This window comes from Pezoporus wallicus, unplaced genomic scaffold (assembly GCF_028554395.1).
Source record: "Pezoporus wallicus isolate ANWC-B61680 ecotype Strahan unplaced genomic scaffold, APGP_CSIRO_Pwel_v1 contig_2384, whole genome shotgun sequence".
In the NCBI taxonomy this organism is placed as follows: Eukaryota; Metazoa; Chordata; class Aves; order Psittaciformes; family Psittacidae; genus Pezoporus; species Pezoporus wallicus.
Genome location: NW_026640488.1, coordinates 3,220,971 through 3,245,614, shown reverse-complemented (window position 1 = coordinate 3,245,614; position 24,644 = coordinate 3,220,971). Strand labels below are relative to the sequence as shown.

Genomic DNA, 24,644 nt, shown 5'->3' with positions numbered 1-24,644 from the left:
CAATGCCAGTACAGGTATTAGGCTCCCACATGACATTTTGTAAGTGAAATTTTGGCATTTGTATACCAAATTTTCCCAAAAGGTCTATTCTAGTTAACTCAATAATTTCTTTCTTTAATGTACATTTCTAAGTTTCTAAAGATTTATAATTATATGCTAGTATGAACCCACACTTTACAAGCACCTCATTCATCAGATCATTAAATACTAAGTAACAATTTCTGAGCACAATTACCTAAATTTGTGCTCTGCCTCTTTTACTTCAAAAGGTTTTATATGGCAGTACTGAGAGTACATGCACATCTCAAAAAGATGAGGAAAACTTTGCTGTAAGTTATTATCAATAATAATAATTTTAATTTTAATAATTTTATTCTACGCTATTGTTTCTCTGCTACCCATGATGGCAACATGGGGATTGCAGACCAGTTTCCAGGTGATCCAGTCTTACCCAGAACCACCTTTTATTTGAGAGTCAGGAAGTCCGAGCTCTAGCTCTGTCTACTCTAAAATTCTTACAGTGGTTGTAATTTTTTATTAGAGAAATAGTGGAAATAGTGCAAAATTTAACTTTACAAAATATATTTTTCTGATGTCTGAAAATGCCTGAAAATACTCCGATTCATTTGCCAGGAGTTCAAATTCCACAGTGACAGTTTTGCTGCAGGAACAAAACTAACTGAGAAGTTTTCAGTCCTTTTCTATTTTTATAATAAACAGATAACACACATAACTAACCAATTTCCTCAAAAATATGTTTGTAATGAAGTGCTGTTAAACACTTCACTGAAACTAAATGCTGAATCTCCAAAATGATTCGAGTTTCATGCACTTTTTATGATGAACATTTACAATCATTATTCTTAGATCACCCTTCAAAAGTTATCAAACCGTGCACAACAACTGTTACGCTTTAACAGCCAGTAAAATAACAATAATAAAAAAAAATCATTATTTTACTATGGCCTTGATGCAATCAAAATAATTTTGTAGCTAATAAGGGATTTTGCAGACAACTAAACTTGTGAAGTGTGTAATCGATACAAAAACCCCACAGGACTAAAATTAACACAGTTTCTCATGACCTCGAACAATTTGCTCTCTTCACTGTCTCATTTCTTGTATACAATTCTTACTGCATTATCTCCCAAATCCATCACATGCTGCATCATAAAGGCTGGCATACCTCACTGTGATATGCCAGACTTTACACAGAATTGCTGAAGTTCTCACACAATAAATGCTCTGTTATTTCTGCAGTAGAATAACTTGAAAACCTCCGGTTGCCTTTTGGGATGCATGACTTACAGTTAAGAAATTCTCCCTTGGTGTGATTTTTTTTTGTTCACTGACCACCAGACTTACTAGAAATTGTGCTCTTTCCTGTCTTACTTTAGGATGGTTAGAAGGAAGTTATATTGCTTAATATAATTAAATAGGTCTTCTGCTTTGATATCCTTAAACACGGTTGCCCTATTTCACTTGTTGCTATAATTCCTTCAAGCAGCAAGTAGTTATCTACCTAGCTACTTACCACCTTGCTGAATTAAGGCTAGAACCACTTGCACACAAGGGAAATAGAATATTTAATGAGCTGCAAAGGAATTAACTTAAGTGCCTTGCAGTTGTCCCTAATAAAGTAGGTGAAAATCCATGAGGAATTAAGCATTTATAAACTGGACCTTCAAATTCATTACAGTGATTTCCTCTGTGACTTTTCTAGAACTAGGTCATGGAAAAGCAGCAGTGTTTTGCAACTATTCATATGAAATTAGAACCATCACATGACTTACTTCAGTTCAAGGCTTGCCTGAAGAAAAACTGTTGTTATGTAGTTAGTTTTAGAGGGAAAGTGCTGACTGTGTAGTTTGTGACTACTATGTTACCCTTTTTCCCATTACAGTTGTTGTGAACCATATGCACTGTCAACTGTAAAATGGGAATATGCAGCAAAAACACGGTACCCCTCCAAGAAGGCATGGAATGACTTGAACCTCATGCATTTTACAGTCTCTGCATGGTGCATATAGCTTCCCTTGGCAAATGTACGATCGACATTAAGACAGTATCGATCAAATACATCACATCCTCTGTCACAGACCACTGCTTTTATTTCTTCTGTGATTTTAGGGAGAGAAAAAACAGCAATTAATTTCTTTCCAAGAGTGAAAATACATGCACCATGAACCTCCTCTGGCTGAGACGGCCGAGATGAAAAATGCACAAAGTTGAAATGGGTAATTAACCAACCTTGGCGAAATATCGCATCCTTGCTGCATAAAGGCACCCAAGGAAAACCAGAGACTATTAAATATTCCAAACTCATTAGTTGATTCATTAGTTTGCGTTTCTCTTCCATCTTCAAATTCCTCAGTGTGCCACTCGTAAGGGCTAAATCTGCTGACCAGGAATAAAACTACACTGACCCCAATGTAGGCAAAAACAATGCACATCCAGATTTCATATGCTAATGGATCAAGAAATGAAAACACTCCTGGCTTGGACTTCTGAGGTTTCTTGATCATTATTGATATCCCCAGGCTCATAAACGGCTTTGAGAAGTCAATCACCTCTTCTCTCACCAATGTTATAGTTAATGGAGCGATTGCAATATCGGCTTTCTGTAAAGGAAGAAAAAAGGCAAATAATAGCTAATACAATGAACAGAGCAAATAGTTGTTTAGTTTCTACTGCATTTCACAAATGGGAAATAGGACAGCAAAGACACTGGCAACACTCGTTTCCACCAAGCACGTCCTATGGAGAATTTCAGAAAATTTTAGTTGAAACTCTTCTTATTGAAATACATATAACCATATGGTCGGCATATTGCAAGCTTCCCTTTTTACACATGCCCTTTTAAAAGTATATGACGTTTAAAAGTTTTAGCACAATACACTGCCTTTCACCTGGCCAAAAGGATGAAACATGCACTCGCTTCCCCCCAGCTTCATTTGCAAGATTTGCAATCTAATTCTATGGTTTACTTTCAAATTTCTTCATGTCAATACAAAATACTAATTCTCTATCAAAGTAATTAGTCAATTTTCCTCTATTCTACAGAGAAAACTAAACCAAACCCCACTCCTTCCATCATTAATCTTTAATAGCTTTATTATAAGAGGTATTCTTACCCCATAAACAAGTTCTCCAACCATCCCATTCCAGATTTTCGTGTCTGCATCCCTTGCCCCATACTTGCCATCCCCAACAATCGTGAGCTTATATTTGAATCCACAGTGTTTAGCGATTTCTGTAGCTAAGTCCACACAATAGCCCTCATATCGATCATTTCCTTCAAGCATTTCGTGATTTTTCTTCATCATGACGTATGGGGATTCCTGCACAGAAAGAACTTGCCTTAGCTACTTGGTAGAGACAAGATACATCAGTTGTGCACTTCATAGATTAGTAAGTTTTCTTTTACATGTGAAAAAAAAAGAGAGAAGATAACATCTGAATCATACATGCTATGTATATGTTAGCTGTTAATTATTAATGTGAAATGTCCTTAACACATTTAAATACTGCATTTTCCAGAGTCATACACAAAAACAATACTTACAGGTATAGTGATTCCCAGCAGTATGTTAATAATGACCATGAATGTTAACAGGAGTTATGCATTCAGAGAAGAAAGAGTAAATTCCAAAATCAGTTTCTCTCATACAGTTTGGATGGAAGAAGGCAATGGTACTTAGTTGCTTTTGTTGTGGTCTTAATAGAAGAAAATTGCTTCCTATTTCACAACCGCATCCCTCCCTGGAAAACACTTCAGGCTCTCCAGGCTATATCTTTATTGAATTACTATACAAACAGTAGGTAAGATACCAATAACTATGTAATAAAGTTCTATCATCAGCAAAAGTGGTGATGAGTCATAAGTCATATTAATGTATCTCCTCTTTGCTCTGTTGTTACTGAACAATTCTTGCATCCACCAAAACTCCTACACTAGCCTGTGACTCGTCCAAACTGATAAAGAAGCTGTGTAACTTACAAAAAAATACTGTTCTGTGACAGTACAGAATGTTATTTTCTAGAACCAGAATACAACTTTTAATGTTTTGTTTTACAATACACCAATCTTAGCAGCTACAATTCTGAAGCATAAGAACCGGTCTCTTTGTTGGTTGGCAAAATCCGTTCTCTAAAACTAGCACTATGGTTCTGCTTCTCAAAGTTCCTTTCCTTTGAGAGCAGGTATTTAGTTTCCACTTTCAGATCTAAAAATTGTAACTTTCTAGGTTGTTCAAACAATGACTGTTGTCTTCTACAGAAGAAAACCACATACATTTCCTTAGTTTCCAGATTTTATTTATGCATCATGAGTAACAGGTCACAACCTCCAATAATAATAAGACAGTGTATTTAAACTAACATAATGACAGGAAACAAATGACTGTAGGACAGACTGTCTTCTGACAAAATATGAGGTTAATTACCAAAATAGTGGTGACAATAATAGTCTTATTCTCTAGTCCTGAAGATTCATTTCCAAGAGGGCCATCAAGAGGATTCACAACCATTTTGTCCACTTCACTCCAATATCCAATCTAAAGAGAGTTTATAGGATGCACAGACACCAGTGAATATGAACTTTTACAGAAAAGGTAAAAGCATGTTATTACTATGCCTTTGATTTACACCCACAGAGAACTATTTTAACTATGTTTACCAGTGTAAATATACCTGATTATGTAAAGACAATAACAAATAGTTAAAAGAATGAACTAATGATATTTGTTCAGATCAATTTGTCTAATACATGCCCACCATATTCATTCATGTGTCAACAGGTTTCAGTATCAACATCACACACTGTAGGACTGAAAGGGTTACAAAATAGTCCAGACTAGGAAGAAATGAGAAACTGGCTTTTCCTGAAACATTTGGAATTAAAGCAGAAAGACAATCACATTTAAAGAAACACCTCTGAAAAGCTGTATTTGGCATCTGACATTCAGAAGCATATTTCCCCAAATACTGGCTCACACATAGCAATTCAGATCAGAAAACAAAAGGTTTAATCCACAAAACTGAAAGGAAAATACCTACAGTACTTACCAGAAATAACTCATATTTGTTAGAAAGAAAGAATACTTATTTTAACTTTGTTATGAAAGACCACTGTAGAGTACAGCTGTAACAAAATATTATCACAACTTATGCTTTAATTAATCTAGTTTTTCATTACCTACCTTAACCTGCTGCTTAGCACCATAAAACCTTTAAAGACACTGTAAGACAATTCAAATTACCTTCCGAGGACCAGTACTTTTGAGTTCCATGACATTTATTGTAAAATTGATTCTCTTTCCGTTCTGATCAAACTTTATATTCCCTGTTAGACCTTCCACCTGAACCTATGCAGACAAAGATGAAAGTGGTAGAAAAATTACGTTTGCCTCTTTTTAGAAAATGCATTCTGTGGTTCCATAAATAATTCAAAAAAACTATTTCAAAAACATTCAGTACAGACTGTTTCCCATAGGCAATATATTATCTTAGTATGAGACATTCTTGAGGAGTTCACTTCCGCATAATTCCAGCAAGAGCCAGGCAGGTTAGAAGACTGGAAGGTTCTTTTCAAGCACTTATAAAGAATTTCACACATGCACTCATCCCAGCATTCACTGCAAGGAAGCTACCTGTTTCAATGCCCTTTCTATTTCTACACCATGACCCCATGGTACAGCTGGATTTGCAAGACAATCTCCAGCATTTCCTCTTCTGGAGATCTCAATCCTCTGTTTACGTAAATTACGGAAAGCTTCTGTCATCACTTGAACAGCATCATAGGTCAGAGCAGATGTATACTGAAAAGAAGTGAAAATATTTAATTAAAAAACAGTTTCAGCTTCACTACATCTTGCAATCCACGCATTAATCCATTAAGCACAAAAACAGATTAAAAAGGACAATAAGATACACTTGAAATCAGAACAGTTTTTCTTTAGTTTGGAGATGCCTGGTCTGGACAGGAGGACACTACCTTCTGAGGGGTATCTAGGCAAATTAATGAAGTGTTCTCCCTCAGACTGACTACTGGAAGTGCTAATAAATCTAAGACAAGAAGATTTATAGCTGTTTCCAGCGTGAATTACATTTCTTTCTCATTACAACTGTGTAACAACGCCGTGGGCAGATACGGCTGGAAGTCCATAGAGGTGAAAGGGGGAAGAAAGAAAGAATTTCCACTCTTTAACTTGAGCTGGCCTCTAAAAGTAAGAAATTGTTCCTCTGACTACACTCATCATGTAGATGAATTTATATACGGATTTTAGACTACATCTCCTCCTCCAACATATACACGCACAAAACCAAACAACATATACAAATATAACTGTTAAATTTAACTTAACAAAACTCATGGGTAACTATTTTCAAGTACATAATACTTGAAAATATCATGCAAAAACAGTGTCACACCCCATGTGACAAACAGTGTCAACACCATGGAAAAACAGGGTTTGAGCTGAGACGTCTGGAAGAAGTGGTGCCCCCTCAAAGAGCAGTATAGGCGAGGAAGAGCCCCACATTCCTAATCTGACACAATGTAAGCAACTTTACAACTTTTGAGACACCAGGGAAGATTCTGGTGGAATCGCATGCATTAGAAGCTGGGGCTAAACAGTCCAAGACAGTTACCTTTAGCGACTGGAAAATTTTACACCTTAACTAACTGACTGAAGAGAAACCACATGTGCACGTACACTGATGACTGCATTAGATGGGCTTTAGGAATCCAGAACATTGCAATTATGCCAAATACAAGGAACATTTTTGGAAATATGGGCCAGAATATAACTACTTACAGCCTTATGAATTAATGCAATGATCCCTATGAAGGCTATTAGATGCTGAAAATATATAAACTGTAAAGCAGAGATAAATGATATATTGGCTCTTTGCTTCAATGGCTCAGATTTTAATGAGAATTTTAATTAGCTAGCTCAAGTCATGCAGAAGGTTCTTGTAACCAAGGCAGGCTCCTGAACTGAGGTCACTTTTGCATGCAACTGTTAGACCTTGGAAAGGAAGAAAAGGAAGGCTGAACTCTTTTTTTCAGATATGTAGTCTTACTGATTAATGTGAATCTTCTAAGAAAGTTCTCTCAAGGACTTTACGGAAATCTTTAAAGGGACCAGAACAGCGGAAGAATGTAAGAAAAGACTGGTTGAAACAGATATTGCTCTCTACTACTGGAGTAGCAGTGATTAAGTGGTGGACATGGATTTGAAATGAGGAGAAGGTAACACGACGCTGACTCATTTTTTTGCAACTGACTGGCAATACTCCTTTAAGCATACCTCCTTGCAGTACAGAAACATATTGTACCACACCAGCATTTTAAGAAACTTGGGATACAGCACTGTCATTAACCCCTGAAACATACTCTGGATAGCAGAGAAAGTACAAGCTTGAAATTGAGAACCTATAGTGCTACCCAGTTTGGTTAGTCTATGCTTCATTTTATAGCTGGGACACATTTAATGTATTGTTTCAATAATATTATCCCTATAGTATATAATTACTGGCCTGAAAATTCACACCTCAGTCATATATTCAGTTTGTGCAGGGCTTTACCTATGAATGTATGTAACTGTATGTATATACATGCCATCTCATGTTTAAAATCCACATGCTTTAATTTAGTTTAAGTCATCTTTAACCTAAGTATCTCAAAATATTTTACAAGCATCTTACACTTTCATGTTGTTGGAGCTGCCATGAAAGCAAACAGCATATTTATCATTTCTTATTGCTTTATTCTGCATACACTTTTAGCTCCTAATATCTTTCATGGGCCTCATTAAAACTATCTATAGCTCAATGAATAGATGTAAAGTTGACCAACCAAACCAAACTGAACTTACTACCATAAACAAGAAATGACTGACAGATAACCTGCTAATGCATAGGGGTGTCTGTGAAATTGTCATAGTTGAAGGATGCATTAGCTCTGTCCTGATTCACTTTGTTTTACACTGGAGATTCATCCATGTTCTGATCTGCACTATTAAAATAAGTGGGAGCACTGTCTGGAATATTACTCTGTGGAAGTGGGTTGGGCTCTTAAAGCCTGCTACTTTTACACCATTGTCTATCTCCAAACTTCATTTCAGTTCCTTTCAACTTTACATGATAAAATCAGCAACTTCAATAGAAAATAGTATAGGTACTATCCTCTTGTTCCTACAGAATCACCCATACTAATAAAAGCATGGAAAAAAAAATGCAAAAAAATCTTGCCTCTCATAATTCCAGAACTATGATCATTTATAGGGAAGGTATTTGGAAATATCAACTGATTATATGTAATTTTTTATAACAATCCTGGTCCTGAACAAAAGGGTGAGAAAAATTAATAAAACATAAAATTAACAGATCTTATTTTTTTAATTAATCTTGGTAAAGATGAGGTTAGAGATCAAGCCCTATTTATCTTAAAAAAAAACATAGTATCTTTATCAAATTTGTTTCCAGAGGTTATAGAGTCAGATCAATTTACCTTTTGATGCTAGCCTTTATTTAAATCCAATTCCAGCATTCCTGGTGCACAGAACAGCTTAACAAATAATAGGTGTTTTTGTACTGAAATGCCATAATGTTTTGGGCAGAACATCATATGCATAGAGTGCCTTAAGCAACCTTACAAAAACTGAAGTGTTCAGGTCCAAAACTGTTATCCAGAAAAACTGATTTTTTTGATGTGTCTATGCTCTTCACGTATCTCAGTTTCCTGTAGAAAAGCTGCTTTCTGGGCACACCCAGAACAGCTTTGGTTTCTAGCCCAGTAACTAGGCACCTGCTTAAGCTTAAATCCCTGGAAGCTGAACACTTATTTGAATGACAAGCTCATAGCACATCCAGCAGACACTGCCAAGACTTGGTCATCTGAATTATCCCAACACTCCCACTGTAGGATATTTATAGGGCAAATGACCTTCTTTCATTGCTTTTAAAGCTGAATATAGTACAGATCAGAGTATTTATGAACCCCAAGGTGCTTGGCCTTTCTACTTATTTCACCTACTACTCTAGTAAGAAGGAGATTCCCAGACTGCAATTCCTCCCTCATGATTACTTCGAATCCAGAAGAACACTCTTCTCACTTGAGTCGTTGGTTATTAGAAGTGCTAATTCAGCAGGAAAAAAAGGAGTGCAGGTACCTGCTTTTTTTTTTTTTTTTTCCTATTTTACACTGAGGACAGAGGTTTTAAAGTACTTTGGTCTTCCCTTAGATTTAATGCAATGGCCAAAGAGAAGACCTAATGCTGCTATAAAACAGAGGTTTCTTCAAACCGTCCGAAAGATGTCACAGAAGAAAAACATTATGGATCTGGGCAAAAGTCTTAACAACAAAGGGAACCTTCTGTCTTCCAGGAGGAAGTAGAACAATGTAAGATCTTATTAATGGCATAAATAAAATCAAATATTTGTATTTGAACCCACAGCATTTTACTTCTAATAAAAAGATGTTGTTGACTTCTAATTCATGCCACTGCCTGTAGAAAATATGCATACAGGCAAAATAAATTCCATTTTACAATTACTTGTGTAATCTTACTTCTACCTTCAAACAGAATGCACTTGCAAAACAGAAATGCCACTGATGATAAAATCACCTTTAAATTACTGTAAAGAAAAGAAAACATATCCCTTTGTAATAATCACCATATGAATACATGTCCTGGGTTCAGCAGTAGCAGTCATGTCTTCTCCGTGATCCAGCAGGTAAAACCATAGGGTACTAACCGAGCCCGACCCTGCTTAGCTAAAAGCCTACAGCACCCAGGATTCCCTGGTGCGTTGGCCGGGAAACGAACCCGGGTCAACTGCTTAGAAGGCAGCTAGTCAAAACACTGCACTGCACCAGCTACCAAGGAGGAGAAACATGACTGCTACTGCTGAACCCAGGACAATACATAAAACCTTTTTCTTCAAAGCTAAGCTACAGAAAAGAATGTCACTTTTCAAAGTGTTACATATCAGCAGGATCCAGTAGCAAAACATGAAGCCTATGGTTTTAATAGTGAAAAATAAAACCCAACTGGAGAAAAGTAAATCAGAGGATGAGAAGAAAATGCACAAATAGGAAGGCAAAAGACTTCTCTGAGAAACCATGTTGTAAGGAAGGGATTTGAAAAAAGCTAGTATGAACGTTTAAATGTTAAAGGGTAAGAGGTGTAGGGGCTTTTTTTGAGGGGATGGTGCTCTAATACTTTTATGTCTCTTTAAATTCCCATATCCCATCACAGAAGTCACTTCCTCTTTATAAGTTAAGGTTAGCTCTAAATCAGAAAGCATATGTGACTTACAGCAGATATAAATTTTAAAATACAAAATCCCCTTCTGAAATATTGTCTTCAACCAGTGCTCTTTTGGGGAGAAAAACGGACATACAAGCATTAACAAGTATGGTAAATATCCCTGACTTGAGCTTTTAACCAAGAGAAAGTTCTTGAGATGATCATAAAAATGCATTCTAGTCAAATAATTAATGGTTGGTATAGTTAATGAAAATGGTAGAAGAAAGATTACAGATTAGACTATTCTGTTTTATAAAACGACTGATACTATATGAATGATAAGAACCTGAAAATTCCATTAGGCTGTTCAGCTATACTATTTTCAATCACAGTCAACAAAGTCCTATATATTAATGGAAATAAATAACTTACGCTGGAAGTTGTACAACACTGCAACATAAATGATTCTAAATTGGAATTTCACATGAGGATTCTTTGGATTGGAATTTTTGACTAGGCTATTAAATAAAGCCACACTAAATGAACTTTAAATTTGGTTTTAATAGATTATGAATCATCAGCATTCTCTGTAAGATCGATAAGAGGAGTACCTGGACCTCATATTACAATACACCTTCTACAAATTCACTTACTGTGGGCAGGAGGTGAAGATTGAAAACCAATAGGATCTGAGAGTTCTCATCATATACATTGCAGGTGTTCTAAAAATTTCCAAAACTTGCCATTTAAAACCAGTGGTAATATTTCAAGTCTTCAATTCAAAGAAAAAAAAACAACAACAACAAAAAAAAAAACAACCAGAAAAACCCCAAACCAAAACAACAACAAAAACACCACAGAGACACCCCCCCGTCAAAAAACAACAAAACCACCAAAAACCCAATACCGCTAAACCACACCACCTCCCTTCTCATTACCAATTCTCATCTACCACAACCAGCACAAGTATTTGCCTATTGTCTCAAGATGAAATGCTTTTTCCTGTTTTCTCCAGTCTAATTCCAAGTAAAATACTAACAGAATTAAATACATCAATCTTACCAGGTTACTGATTCTACCAAGAAATAGTTGCTGTCAGAGAATAATAAACACTTCATGTTTGCTCTTCTGCCACACCATACTGGCTAATAAAGGCAGCTACTACATTAACTGGTCCTTAATACTGGCCTTACCCAAGTTATGAGCCTGCATGTCTCCTCTCCTCATCCATATAACCAATCATCAGTGCTTACCCCTCCTTACTCCCCCAACCCAAGAAACATTCAGCCATCAATTCCTCTCCAGCTTCAAGCTGCCACCATTATTCTGTGCCTTTCACTTACACCCCAACAGGTTCTTTCCACTTTGCTAACCCCTTTTTTTCAAATGACACATTCCTCCTCCTACTATAGTTTTGTGTACCAGTCCCTCATTTCCCCATGCAGCTCTCCTGTCCTAACTGACACTGATTTGGTAAAGCTAAGAGGTATGCCTGATCTTGCTGAACAGCTAAAGCATGAAGGAATAGTAAGTATCTTCTGCTGATATCAACTATATTCAGGTAAACTGCTGGTTGAAAAAAGCAATTAGAAGTTCCTGTGAAAACAGGCAGGCGGAATCTATTGCACTATATTGGCTGAAGATCCTTAAACACTTGTAATTACTAAGAAAAAAAAAATTAGATTCAAATTCAAAGAAACGGAGCTACACAGGGACATCAGGACTTGGCTCTGTAGTCTTCTCAAGCCTTGCAAATACTTTTGCTTTAGCACAATTCATCCACTTTCACTTGCAGGATTGAGAAATCTGGGTCAATAGGTCCTTTGTATGTCCAAGAAAAGTCTACAAAGATTGCCTCAAACAACTCACTGCTTTCACAGAGTAAATGTTCCATTCTTTAATTGAGTTTTCTTTAAACAAACAAACAAAAAAAACAAAAACCCCAAACGAACTATTGCAGAATAAGTGATCACTTATGCAAAAAAGCCTTCAGCTATTAAAAAGAAGCATTAACACCGACATTTCTTATGTCCACATTTTTTCATACACATTTTTGCAAGGAGAGAAGATTGAATACCGAGATTCAAAAGCTCAGTGAAATCAGACAGCTAGAATGCCAACTGCTAAAGATCTTTTTTATGGCCAGGAAACCAAAACACAAGGACTGGAAAACACAGGCAGAAACACTTCATAAATGTACAGTTTCACAAGGGCTTTTGAAAAAAAAATAAATTTACTTCAGTTCAGTTCCTGATTAAATCACATAATAAATAGTGAAATTAACAATTTTAAAAAATATTATTTATGTATCATTATAGACTACTTGAATTCAGGCATAATCAATTGTATTTTCCCATTTAAAACTGTAGCAACTGCAACAGAATATTACTTACAACTCTTATTAAAACGCCTGGCATTATAAAACTGTTTTCCAACACACTGCAATCATAAGAGGCATGACCCAAAATGAAGCTATTATCTAATTCATTAATTGTACATTTTTGCTTAGTTGTCTATATCTAGACCAAATGCTTTCTGAATTTCCAATCTGAGTAAGATTTTTCGCTGTTCTCATCCTTCCTTGTTCCTTATTACCAGTGAGTCATCCAGATTTGATTTATTTCTGCAAGGTAAGTATGTACTTTCCTATTTTTCTACATATTCTCTGTATTCCATCCATGAAGTAAATCAGCACCAGAAGAGTTAAACCAGCTACTTTCAATTACAATCTGTATTCTTCCCAAATTACAGTTTAAGATTGGCAGTTTTCAACTTCTGCAATTTTACCATAAAAAGCACATTGTTTCGTATGATATAAACACTTAAAATTCTAGAATCACATTACCTTTAGGGAGAAAAACAAAAGCACAGAACACACAAAAAAATAAACCCTCAAATAAAAAACTCCACAAATATCAGATTTTGTCATAATTTTCTAAAAGACTAGTCAGGCTGGACATGAGGAAAAAAAGTCTTTACAATCAGGATGGTCAAATACTGGCACAGGTTGCTCAGAGAGGTGGTGGATGTACCATCCCCAGAGACATTCAAGGCCAGAATGGTTGTGGTTCTGGTCAACCTGATCTAGTTGAAGATGACCCTGTTCATTGCAGGGATGACCTCCTCTGAAGGTCCCTTCCAGCCCAAAGTATTCTATGATTCTATGACTTGGCCATAAAAAAAAAAAGAGACCTGAAAATGTGAAACTATTGAAGGCAGAATCAGAAGACAAAACCAACCTGCCATTTTGTTATCTTAGCTATGCATTAAGTGTATGTGTGAGGGGAAAGATTATGGAATTTGAAATACAATTGTATGAATTCTGAACATCTGAAAGATAAAGATACTGAAGCAGTCCTGGCCATCAAAAACAGCTGCACTGAGTACTGGGGTTATTACCATCTTCCAACCCAATGGTGTTCTCTGAGAGCCTGAGCTGCTTCAGGTCTTCAACCAGACAGCCCCAAATTCTTTGCTGCATACTGCACGTAGTTTCTGTATAAATCATACACAAGTTGGCTTAGATACTTCTTGCATGCACCAAGCCTAACATTGCTCTTAGAAAAGCTCATCACAAAGTAGGATGTCTTATAGAATAGACTATTTCAGTTGGAAGGGAAGACCTCCATGGGCTGCAGCAGGACAGCCTGCTCACCATGGGCTGCAGGGGAATTTTTCTCTGCTCCAGTGCCTGAAGCACCTCCTTTTTCACTGACCTTGGTGTCAGCAAGCTGTTTCTCTCACATATTCTCATTCCTCTCCCTGGCTGCAATTGCCCCTTTCTTAACTACATTATCCCAGAGGCACTACTACCATCACTGACGGGCCTGGCCTTTGCCAGGGTGGGTCCATCTTAGAGCTGTCTGGCACTGGTTCTATTGGACAAGGAGGAAGCTGGGAAAGCCTCTAGCAGCTTCTCACAGAGGCCACTCTAGTAGCCCCTCCATCCCCCCCCCCCCCCAAATTCTGCCACACAAATCCAAAACAACTTAGCATGTTTCACTAGCCTCCCAGAGGTAAGAATTGAGCTTCTTCCTGGATTTAGACCAAAGGCTGCCCACAAACAGAATGAGTTTAACCAGATCAGGAAGTTGGAGCCATTGGATGTGAATGTGTGAATGGATATGTTGTCCTTCAGTGTCCTTCCATACCAGCAAGAGCTTTGCCTTACAACATAATAACACTAGGGCTCAGAAAGCCCGGCATATTTGTAAATACACAGTAATGGATCAAAAGGACATTTCAACTTGTTATTATTAGGCCTTTATAAAATTCAATGTGTTTTTTGTTTTGCTACTTGACAAAGAAATTTGCCATGAGGCTCAGTGGTACATTTCAAGATCTACACATTATTAGCTGTTCTAGAATGGCATGCAGAGACTGATAACCCCCTTAATTACATTTTTAATTTACTCTGAGGTAAACGGTATATCATCCTTAGTTTTGAAAAATAACAAGACCTTCTGTAAAATGACAGCAAAGCACTAGTTTCAAGTGTCCTGCTTAATCTTCAAATCTTACGGATTTTACCAGTACAGGTACAGTGCAGCAACAAACACAATCAGTGTCTCTTCTCGTCTATGTCCTAAGACTGCAAATTCTTACAATTAACACTTTACAAATTTTGAAGATACATTTTTAAAGCAATTTGAGCCACTTCCTTTTCTGCACATCTGTGGAACAGGTTTTCAACAATGTTTGTCTTTCTCGAAGAGCACAATCCTTTGAAATGCACTTTTTTCCTAGAAAGAAGATCTGGGATATTATCTCTGCAATCCCTGGGTTATGGAATTCCTGGGATAATGTTACATGTCAGGGGCATGTAATCTCCTCTCATTTCTGTATTGACAACACTTCTATTAGCCTTCCTATCTCTTTCATGCAGAATGACAGTTCCCTAGATTCCACAGGAACTAGTGGCAAAAGCCCATTTAGAGCCACTGACAATTTAGACAACTGCCTTAAAGCCAAAAGGGAAAAAAGGTTATATGTAAGATCACATAAAATCAGAAGGGACAAATGTGAGACCAGGGAGTTAACCTGCTCTGTAACTTAGGTATTCATACACTACTCCAAGTAGTAAAGGATAACAAACACAGCTAGAAAATTAATATAAGAAGGAATGGTACGCTCAAGGACAGGCACAGAATGCATTTCAACAAGAATAGATGAAAAATCCTGTACTTTAAGGGAACGATCAAGTGCACAGATATTGTTAAGTGTGTATCTCATGATAAATGTATTTCAACAGTGTCATAATGGTGAAGAGAAAAAAACTCAAACTTAACATAAAAGGAAGTCCTAAAAGTAGCACTACCTCTGAGATACATGAAGCCATTACTTCAATTTCTACAGCATTACAATCAGATGCAGTGCAGTACCCAGCCTGGCATTTCAAAGACGGGTACCAATTAGAAAGGTTCCAGAGCAAAATGACTAACAGGATCTGGAATTAGTAAATTCAAAGGAAAAGGAATTATTTAGCTTAACAGGGAGGAAAGCAGGGACAAATATGGCCGCCATCTTCAAATGTAGGAGGACAGCTAAAAAGGAGAACTTCATATCCATTAGAAACAGATAAAGGAGTAATGGAATTAGGTGATATAAAGGCTGATTTATGTAGGACAAAAGACTATTTAAGCTCTGAAACAGAAGGCTTGGGGAAGTTCTGAAATCACTATCCACAGGAACTGCATAGGTATATCTGATTCTGTCTTTAGATAGGGAGGATGGGCCAAGTGACCGACTGCTCAAAGACTTTCTTGTCCTGATTTTATGATTTCTATGAGTCTGCTCTGCCTCCAGCCCCCTCAAGGATGGGAATGAAATTTGACATATCTCTGTCCTTACATGCAATGGCAGGAAAAAAGAACAAGTAATGTAAGAGCAAAATGTAGAAAGGTACACAAAGAAGGACAGTAACTGATACAATCAATCCCTCCAAACATTGCAACATAAATCCACATTTCTTCCTCCCCCCATCAATACCTTTAACATTTTAAGCTTCTCTGGTAATTTAACATAGAACCCAATCTCTTGACTACCAGCGTGATCCTATACATTCCTTGGGCAGACAATATATAAAGACAGATTAGCCTTTTTAATTGAATTTAAAATGTGGTTTAAGTGAATGAAATTCATGAAACTAAGTACTACTTTGTTTTTCCTATCCATAATAAAATAAACCTCAAAATATAAGATATTCCAAATAATCTCCTTCATCCCTTTCAATTTCTAGTAGACTTCAAAGGATCTACAATGGAAGAAATAAAAGAAATAGCTGTGACAAAGTTACGGATTTTAATGCATAATAAAATATTGCAACCACTCCATCTTACCTAACAAACCTGCACTTTTCCCCCTACTGGAAGGACTGCTGGAGGACTGGAATCCTTAACACTGTCCCACCGATTTATTTTTCCACTGATGAGAAAAACTGCATTTTGGTTTCAGTTACCCTTTTTTACTTCAGTCATGCATTTCACTGAGATTATTTCCAGACTATGATTTGGTGGGATTGTTATATAGGTAGGTAGATTTCAGTACTCAAAAATCAGAGACACAAAACAGTTTATTAATCAGTCACATCCTTTCCCTTTTTCCTAAATGACAGCACTACGTATTGCATATATTTCACTTATGTAATATGAATGTATCTAAAGGCATGACACAGACTAGTTTATCAAACATCAAATGAGAAATTATTCTGTCATAAACATTTTAAAATACAAAAATAACCACAGAAAAACTACAGCTTTAACTAAGTCACCCCCAAATTTGGACTCAGAAAAAAAAGGACCCTACAAGCTTTATGCTTTAATTTATATCAAGGTTTGTGGGCTTTAAAGGATTTTTGTTCCAGAATTTAAAGAGTGGTTCTTCCATTTCTTGCTGAAACTCCTTATCCATCTCATTATAAATCAAGAACATGCTTAATAGCACAGAAGAAAGTTATGTCTAGAACATTTGCCATTTACCTTTTTGTCTTAATACATTTTAAGTATACTTACTCTTAATAAAATTTATGATTGTATTACTTAAAAGAAAAACTATTCAGCATTAAAATTGTATTATTCTTTTCTAACATCTTGCAAACTTTAACTCATTCTCATAATGGTCCAGAAGGTAAGAAGGTATTATTATCACTGTCTTATCTAGAGGGAAAACTGAGCTAAGGAGGTTTAACCACTTGCCCAATGTCACATCTTTTGTCACTCAGGCCTGAAATCAGACCACGATTCTGTACCTCAGGCATACCATTTAATTTTAGAAGTCTTTGCATGATTTAGGCATCTGTCTCAAAGCAACTGTCCTAGCATTTCTCTGGGAGACCATGTTATATCAGAAACTGCCAGATCTGTGCTCTCTGGAAGCCTACATATGACTACAAGTTAGCCTTTAAAACACTTCAAAGCAGAGAGAAAGAGGGGAAAAAAACCAACAAACCAACAAAAAAAAAGTCAGTAGATACTTACTACATCATCACATCCCAAACAATTACCTAACAAGCTGCTAGGTGCAGATTTACAGTGACACAAGTAAAATTAAAGTTGTCTTGAATATTTTTGACAGTGCAGCTTCTTTGCTCAACAGTCCTATGACAGAGAATGTTAGAAATACCCCAGAGACATAGAAAATTGTGTTGGCACAGCTGATTGTCTCTTGTCTTTCTATTCTAATTCCCTCACTTCCGGTACATCTGTCATGGTTAAAACAAATATAGGACATACCTTAATTGTACTAGTGTGTGCACCAGGATATTCTTTTTCCTCCAGGGTTGACCAACGTTGTATAAATTTTGACACCAGAGGATCATCATAGTCAACTATCTGAAATCCGGACACATTAGCTCCTCCAAACTGAATTTTTGACAAATCTCCATCAGTAAATCCCTAGGTACAGAAAAACATTACGTCTGTTATTCAAACAGTTTTGGCAGATTTCTCAATAGCATATACAAAAAAAGTTACCAGATGACTTCTACTGCAGAAATGTAAGCCAACATTTTCCTCAAACAGGATCCAGGTTTAAATCCTGGGCTGCCAGGATTAAGTGGTCAGCTCCACCAGTCAGCAACACCTCTTGTTGCTCACTAGACATACACCTCTATAGAGCAAGGGCTGAGTGGATCTGTCCTTGCCATGTTTACTTTCCTAAACAAACCTGTTTATTTCAATGGGACTGCTTAAATGAGAAAGAAAACACTTACATGAGTAACAGGCAAGCAAGTTTTAGCCAGAAATAGTTACAGCCACAGTTGGATCCTCTTTTTGTTAGGAATGCTAAAGCACATGGAAGGACTTACCATCTCTCCTGCCTCCACCCTCTGGTATAAAGAACTCCTCATTCATACAAACAGTAGGTATATCTTTTTTTCCATGTTCTGTGCCCAAACTTGCCATACAAATGATTTTACATGAAAGACTGATTTCAGACCTTATGGTTTAAATGAATGGTCTGAGTGAACATAAAAAGAAGTAGCAGCTTCAGACCACATTAGTATAAATTGCTAGAATTGCTCTACGAGGTGTTCTCATTACTGCATATTAAAGACAGTCATCAACAATGTGCTGCTGCATGCTAGTACAGGCATTTCTACAGGGATCATGAAACCTCCTTCGTTATTACTGTGAGCCTGACATTTGAACAGGAACTTTCATAGTGTACTTTCACTTCTTCTATCAGCATATTTTATTCTTAAAACAAATCAATTTTGTGACTTATCAGACTATAGAACATTATACAACCAAGAAAAGAAGAAAGAAGCTAGATTTAGTGAAGAAGATGGGATATGATTAAGTACCAGATAAGCTTTGTAACAGAGAAAAATATAATTTTAAAATCATTGCTATATATATTTTATACAAAAGATCTACAAACTTTCTGTATTGAATTTGCTTTAAAGTGTAAAAATCTGTAGAAAGCAAACATATTATCCAGCTTTAAAATACAGGATTTACTAAGTTTTAGATCTTACTGTTACAAAATTATAGCAATGGCTAAAATAACAACCAGTTAATATAACAAAATACACTTGGCATTCTTTCTAAAATCTCTATTTCCTTCAAGATTCAAAATACTATTTATACAACATTTGCAATGCAAAATAACAATGTCTAACAGAGAATTTTCAAATTTTATAAGACTTTTATGCTTGCATTAGAAATATCAATACCTTAACTTCTTTATCCTAAAAAATTAGTTAATAAATATAAAAATGAAACCCCACTGTTCTGCTTTTAAAAAGGCCCTTAAAGAATAAGGCATCTTTGCACCTGTCTAGCAACATACTTGATTCTTCAGAAAAGGGCCCTCCTGGACGGGGGAAGTGTTTTGATCAAAGGTTGGGAGTAGACAGGAGTTATGTCTGAAGTGTGATAGACACACTGTGGTTCTTCTGTTTCCTAGGCCCCTCAAAGGACTAAGGAAGACAGAGTCTGAATTACAATACTCTGTGCCCTGCTGGAATTCATATCAAACACTATCATAGTCCAAGAATAAATGATGAAAAAGAAATTGATTTAGATGCACTCACACCATGCAAAACCTAAAACTCTTTTCTGGAACAGAATCACGGATTCAAGTCTGCAGAATTTGCTTTGTCTTTTACAAAGAAACACTGGATTAAATTCCACAGCTTCAGAAGATAAGTGTTGTTGAGTTTAATGCCAGTAAAATGGCCCTTCACCTTCAGACGCAAATTTAAAAAAAATTACCTTGACAGAACTTAGTGAGTTTCCTGAACTTTCCCCCTTGGGAACACTATTAGCTATGCTGTCTGATCACCTGTGTTCAAGAAAAGATTCATTCAAACTGTTTACCAAGCTAATCTAAGGAATGAAGACATGTAAAGCTGAGATTCACTACCCTAGCAGAAAGCAAACTGAAAACCATAATTCTTAAGTACTTCAGAGGTGAGAGAAGAAAAAGCAGTTTGCTGAATGAATGTATTGGCCCATAATGCAGAAGGTTATTCTCCTGATTTCCATATTCTACTCTACTAAAATACATATAACAAGGGATGAAGTTTGATGAAGGGAAAAGGGATGAAGTTCGACACTGTCCCACAAGACATCCTTGTCTCTAAATTGGAGAGACATCAATTTGATGGATGGATGACTGGGTGGATGAAGAACTGGCTGGCTGGCCGCACACAAACAGTTGTGGTCAATGGCTCAATGTCCAGCTGGAGACTAGTAACAAGTGGCGTCCCACAGGGATCGGTGTTGGGACCGATCTTGTTTAACATCTTCATCACTGACATGGACAGTGGGATTGAGTGCGCCCTCAGCAAGTTTGCGAATGACACCAAGCTGTGTGGTTTGGTTGATACCCTGGAGGGAAGGAATGCCATCCAGAGGGACCTCGACACACTTGTGAGGTGGGCTGATGCCAACCTCATGAAGTTTAACCATGACAAGTGCAAGGTCCTACAGCTGGGTCGGAGCAATCCCAGGCACAGCTACAGGTTGGGCAGAGAAGAGATTCAGAGCAGCCCTGCGGAGAAGGACTTGGGGGTGTTGGTTGATGAGAAAATGAACATGAGCTGGCAGAGTGCGCTTGCAACCCAGAAAGCCAACCGTATCCCGGGCTGCATCAAAAGGACCGTGACCAGCAGGTCAAAGGAGGTGATCCTGCCCCTCTACTCTGCTCTTGTGAGACCTCATCTGGAGTATTGCGTGCAGTTCTGGTGTCCTCAACATAAAAAGGATATGGAACTGTTGGAACAAGTCCAGAGAAGGGCCACGAGGATGATCAGGGGACTGGAGCACCTCCCATATGAAGATAGGCTAAGAAAGTTGGGGCTGTTCAGCCTGGAAAAGAAAAGGCTGCGTGGAGACCTCATAGCAGCCTTCCAGTATCTGAAGGGGACCTATAGGGATGATGGGGAGGGACTCTTCATTAGGGACTGTGGTGACAGGAGAAGCGGTAATGGGTTCAAACTTAAACAGGGGAAGTTTAGATTGGATATAAGGAGGAAATTCTTTCCTGTTAGGGTGGTGAGGCACTGGAATAGGTTGCCCAGGGAGGTTGTGAATGCTCCATCCCTGGCAGTGTTCAAGGCCAGGTTGTACAGAGCCTTGGGTGATATGGTTTAGTGTGAGGTGTCCCTGCCCATGGCAGGGGGTTGGAACTAGATGATCTTAAGGTCCTTTCTAACCCTAACTATTCTATGATTCTAAGTTCTGCTGAAGGTGCTGAGCAACCTTCACTCCCACCAATGGGAATATCACAGGAGGCATTTAAGCCCTGAAAAGGATCAGCCAATAAAACAAATACCACCTCAACATGCTCATTCATTTGGCAAGGATAAAGACATTTAGTTTTTTTCTATTTTCTAAAATTCATTTAAAACAAAACACCAGTTCATGTGTCCATAAACAGTAAAATGAGTAATACAGGTATTTTAAATATTAAAAATGCTTACCAGATTTGCAATGATATAATGGTATCCTTTAACATGTTTACCAATTGTGATAACCTGTAAAAAAGAAGAAATACCCTTGTAATGGAGAATGTTCAGCTGCTATGCGGACTGCAACTTCAAAACTACAAAATGTATTACAATGCAAAATCTTGTTATGTGCTCCATGGTACACAATACTGAGTTTGTTCTGTGCTTTACTTTTTATTTTACCTAATACATCACTGAACATACACTCTGCTTGTGGAAATTAGTCATGTTGAAGTCCAAGTCCCAAGAGGGACAGTCACTTCAGACAGAAGAGCTGAATGCTAATTACTATGCTGTGTGTTAAAGGCACAACCTGGACAGAAAAGAGCAGGCATCAAACACATATATGAATATATATATATGATATATGAATATATACATATATATGAATATATACATGATATATGAACTTAATTATTCTAAACCAGTTACTTGGTTCAGACTGCTTAAAACTCATTACTTATTAAAGGTTTAAGAACTAAGTTGAGATACATTTCTTACGTAGCTGCTGCTTCCAAAGAAACTTCAGTTAGACCAAACAGATAGCTCTCCTGAACACTTCTTCGTCACTAGAATCTGAGAAAACAACCAGTAGCTGTAAGTCTTTGGATCAATGGCTAGTAAGTTTGCTCTCACTGCCACTGGGTACTCTTTCATTAACCTGGTTTTCTCAAACATTGCCCTGTGCCACTCACCCGTGTGAACTATAAGGATGCTGGCAGTTAAAACTCTTGAGAATATTCTCCAAAAACCATGATGAAGGAGCTGTGGACATAAAAGGTGCTCACCAGTGTCCCTAGTTTAGACTAGCATCTCAAGCAGGGACAGACAAGAAGTGGCAGTAATTGCAAAGCTGTGCAAAGGATGTTATCTGTGGGAAATGAGATTCAGCAAAAGAAGCTTGCTCAGAAGAGACAGATAGAGGCTATGTAATGAAGAGCATGGTAACACCGACCTGCCAAAGCAGAGAAGAGGAATATAAACTAGTCTGAGAAGAGCTGGGGAACTGAAAAATGTTTCAACTTACACAGATCTTTGAAATCTGGAAAAGAAACTAGAACATGAGACAAAAAACAAGAATGATGAAACCACTTCACAAACACATCGTGTGACTATACAAAAGATCCAAGGACAACAGAACGTAACTGGGTGAACCTTAGGCTACCATCATAGCTTAAAATGTTAGTGGGATAAATCAAATAACTACAATAAGTTTCTTCAGGAGTAAAAAGCAAGGAAGAAAGTAGAGAAATTGCTGCTCTATGTATCAAGAATGCAAATAAAACTTCAGCACTAAGAAAAGTCTGGTCAACAGAAAGCCTGTTGCACATGTCTCAGTAAAAATACACAGAAAAAGAAAAGGGATCCTGACAATACAAGGAGTCATAAAAAGAAGGAAATTGCTGATATTTTTTTTTTTTTGTGGCAGTCTTTTTTTGAAGGGGGGGGACAGGAATCAAAAATCTGGTAGCTAAGCAAGGCTTGAAGTACATATTCTGCTTTTAGAAAAGAAAATCAGAAGAATACACTGAAAGGATACTTACAGGCTAGGAAATCCATTGTTCAGCACAAACCCTCATTTTAAGAGACAAATAATAGAGAAAACAGTTATTTTAAGTTTTTTTTTTAGCTACTTGAGAAATTGAAAGGGGGTTTACCTTTTTATGTAAGAAAAGGAAGTCACAGAAACAGAATGTAAGCATAATGGACTTAAGAAACAGAAGCTTTATCCATCTGTATGCTTAAGGAGTAGCACAACTATGTGAGGATAAGTTGAAAAAAAACTAAGACTCAAAGCAAGGCAGAATCAATCAAAGTACAATTAGGACAAGAAAAATATCCCAGAGCTGCAATCAAACTATGAAGAGCCAAGGAAAAAAATAGTTCTGTTACTAAACCAAGACAGTAAAAATGAGTGTCACCTAAAGGGTAAAGAGGGCTCTTGTCTTTAAAAAGTATTAAAAGGAGAAACTGAAAAAAACTTGCAGTCAGCCAAACTTCTCTATCAGTAATATCACACACTTAATTTTAAAAGAATCTATAGGATAAGATGAGGATAAACAGTCAACGTAGGTCTTGTCAGGATCAAAATATGTCAAAGAAACTTTCTCTGGCATGACAGCTAACCTAACAGATAATGAAGAAGTAGCAGATGTGATGTATCTTGAGTCTAATAAGGCTTTTGTCCTGTACGACATCATACAAGCCCTTAAAGGAACATGGACAAGCAATAAGGTAAGCGAACAACTGTTTGAAAAGACACACATAACCAGCTGAAGAGTACCTGTAAGTACTGTTTCTCTCAAGCACTGCTCTACTCAGTACATTTCTCAACCTGGGCAACAAGTCAGAAAATATGATTTAAAAAAACTGCAGATGAATGACAGGGAGGCTGCAAATGCTTTGTAGAACAGGATCAAATTCAAATCGATCTTGAAAATTAGAGGAACAGTTTATGGATATAAATTCCAAATAAAATAGACAAATACAGTGCATTCCACTTAGGACACTGCTCATGCCCTGAGCCCCTCCAAAATATAACAACCTTCGTAACAAAGACCAAAATAACAAGCCCTTCAAATAAACTTCAAACCAATACACATACACTCTGATGCAGTATTCTTACAGATGCTGCACAGTCTCACATGGTCAAGCTCAAGCCAGCAGGGAGCTACCCTTACAATTTTCCATTGTGCTCTGCATGCACGAAAGAACTAGTAAGATACAGACAGTAAGACCTTCCTAGACACTAGGATTGAAGAGGTGGATTTGAAGGTAATGCAATAATTTGAATCAAAGTACTATGATGCTGTTGTAAAAAAGAGAAAAAGAAAGAAAAAAAAAAGTATTTTGGCAAATTATATACGTGTGGGTGGAGAGAAGACATAATTTTCTGTTTTGTCTAAAGCTCAGGTGGCCTTAGCTATGGAAAA

The 24,644-nt window shown here is 37.1% G+C and overlaps 1 protein-coding gene across 4 annotated transcripts in view; it reads right to left on the bottom strand.

The window, feature by feature from the left end:
- The window catches only part of GRIA2 (glutamate ionotropic receptor AMPA type subunit 2), a 91,704-nt gene that overhangs the window by 19,069 nt on the left and 47,991 nt on the right, over positions 1-24,644 (bottom strand). For all 4 annotated transcript variants that reach the window (XR_008973466.1, XM_057419016.1, XM_057419015.1 and 1 more), the window contains exons 5-11: positions 21,685-21,738; positions 17,987-18,148; positions 5,652-5,819; positions 5,262-5,366; positions 4,446-4,556; positions 3,135-3,341; positions 2,251-2,621 (exon numbers count right to left, since the gene is read on the bottom strand). Coding sequence is in view for 3 of the 4 variants with exons in the window: in XM_057419016.1 (XP_057274999.1) it covers positions 2,251-2,621; positions 3,135-3,341; positions 4,446-4,556; positions 5,262-5,366; positions 5,652-5,819; positions 17,987-18,148; positions 21,685-21,738 (1,178 nt within the window). In the remaining variant the exon portion in view is untranslated. The remainder of the gene's footprint in view (positions 1-2,250; positions 2,622-3,134; positions 3,342-4,445; positions 4,557-5,261; positions 5,367-5,651; positions 5,820-17,986; positions 18,149-21,684; positions 21,739-24,644) is intronic.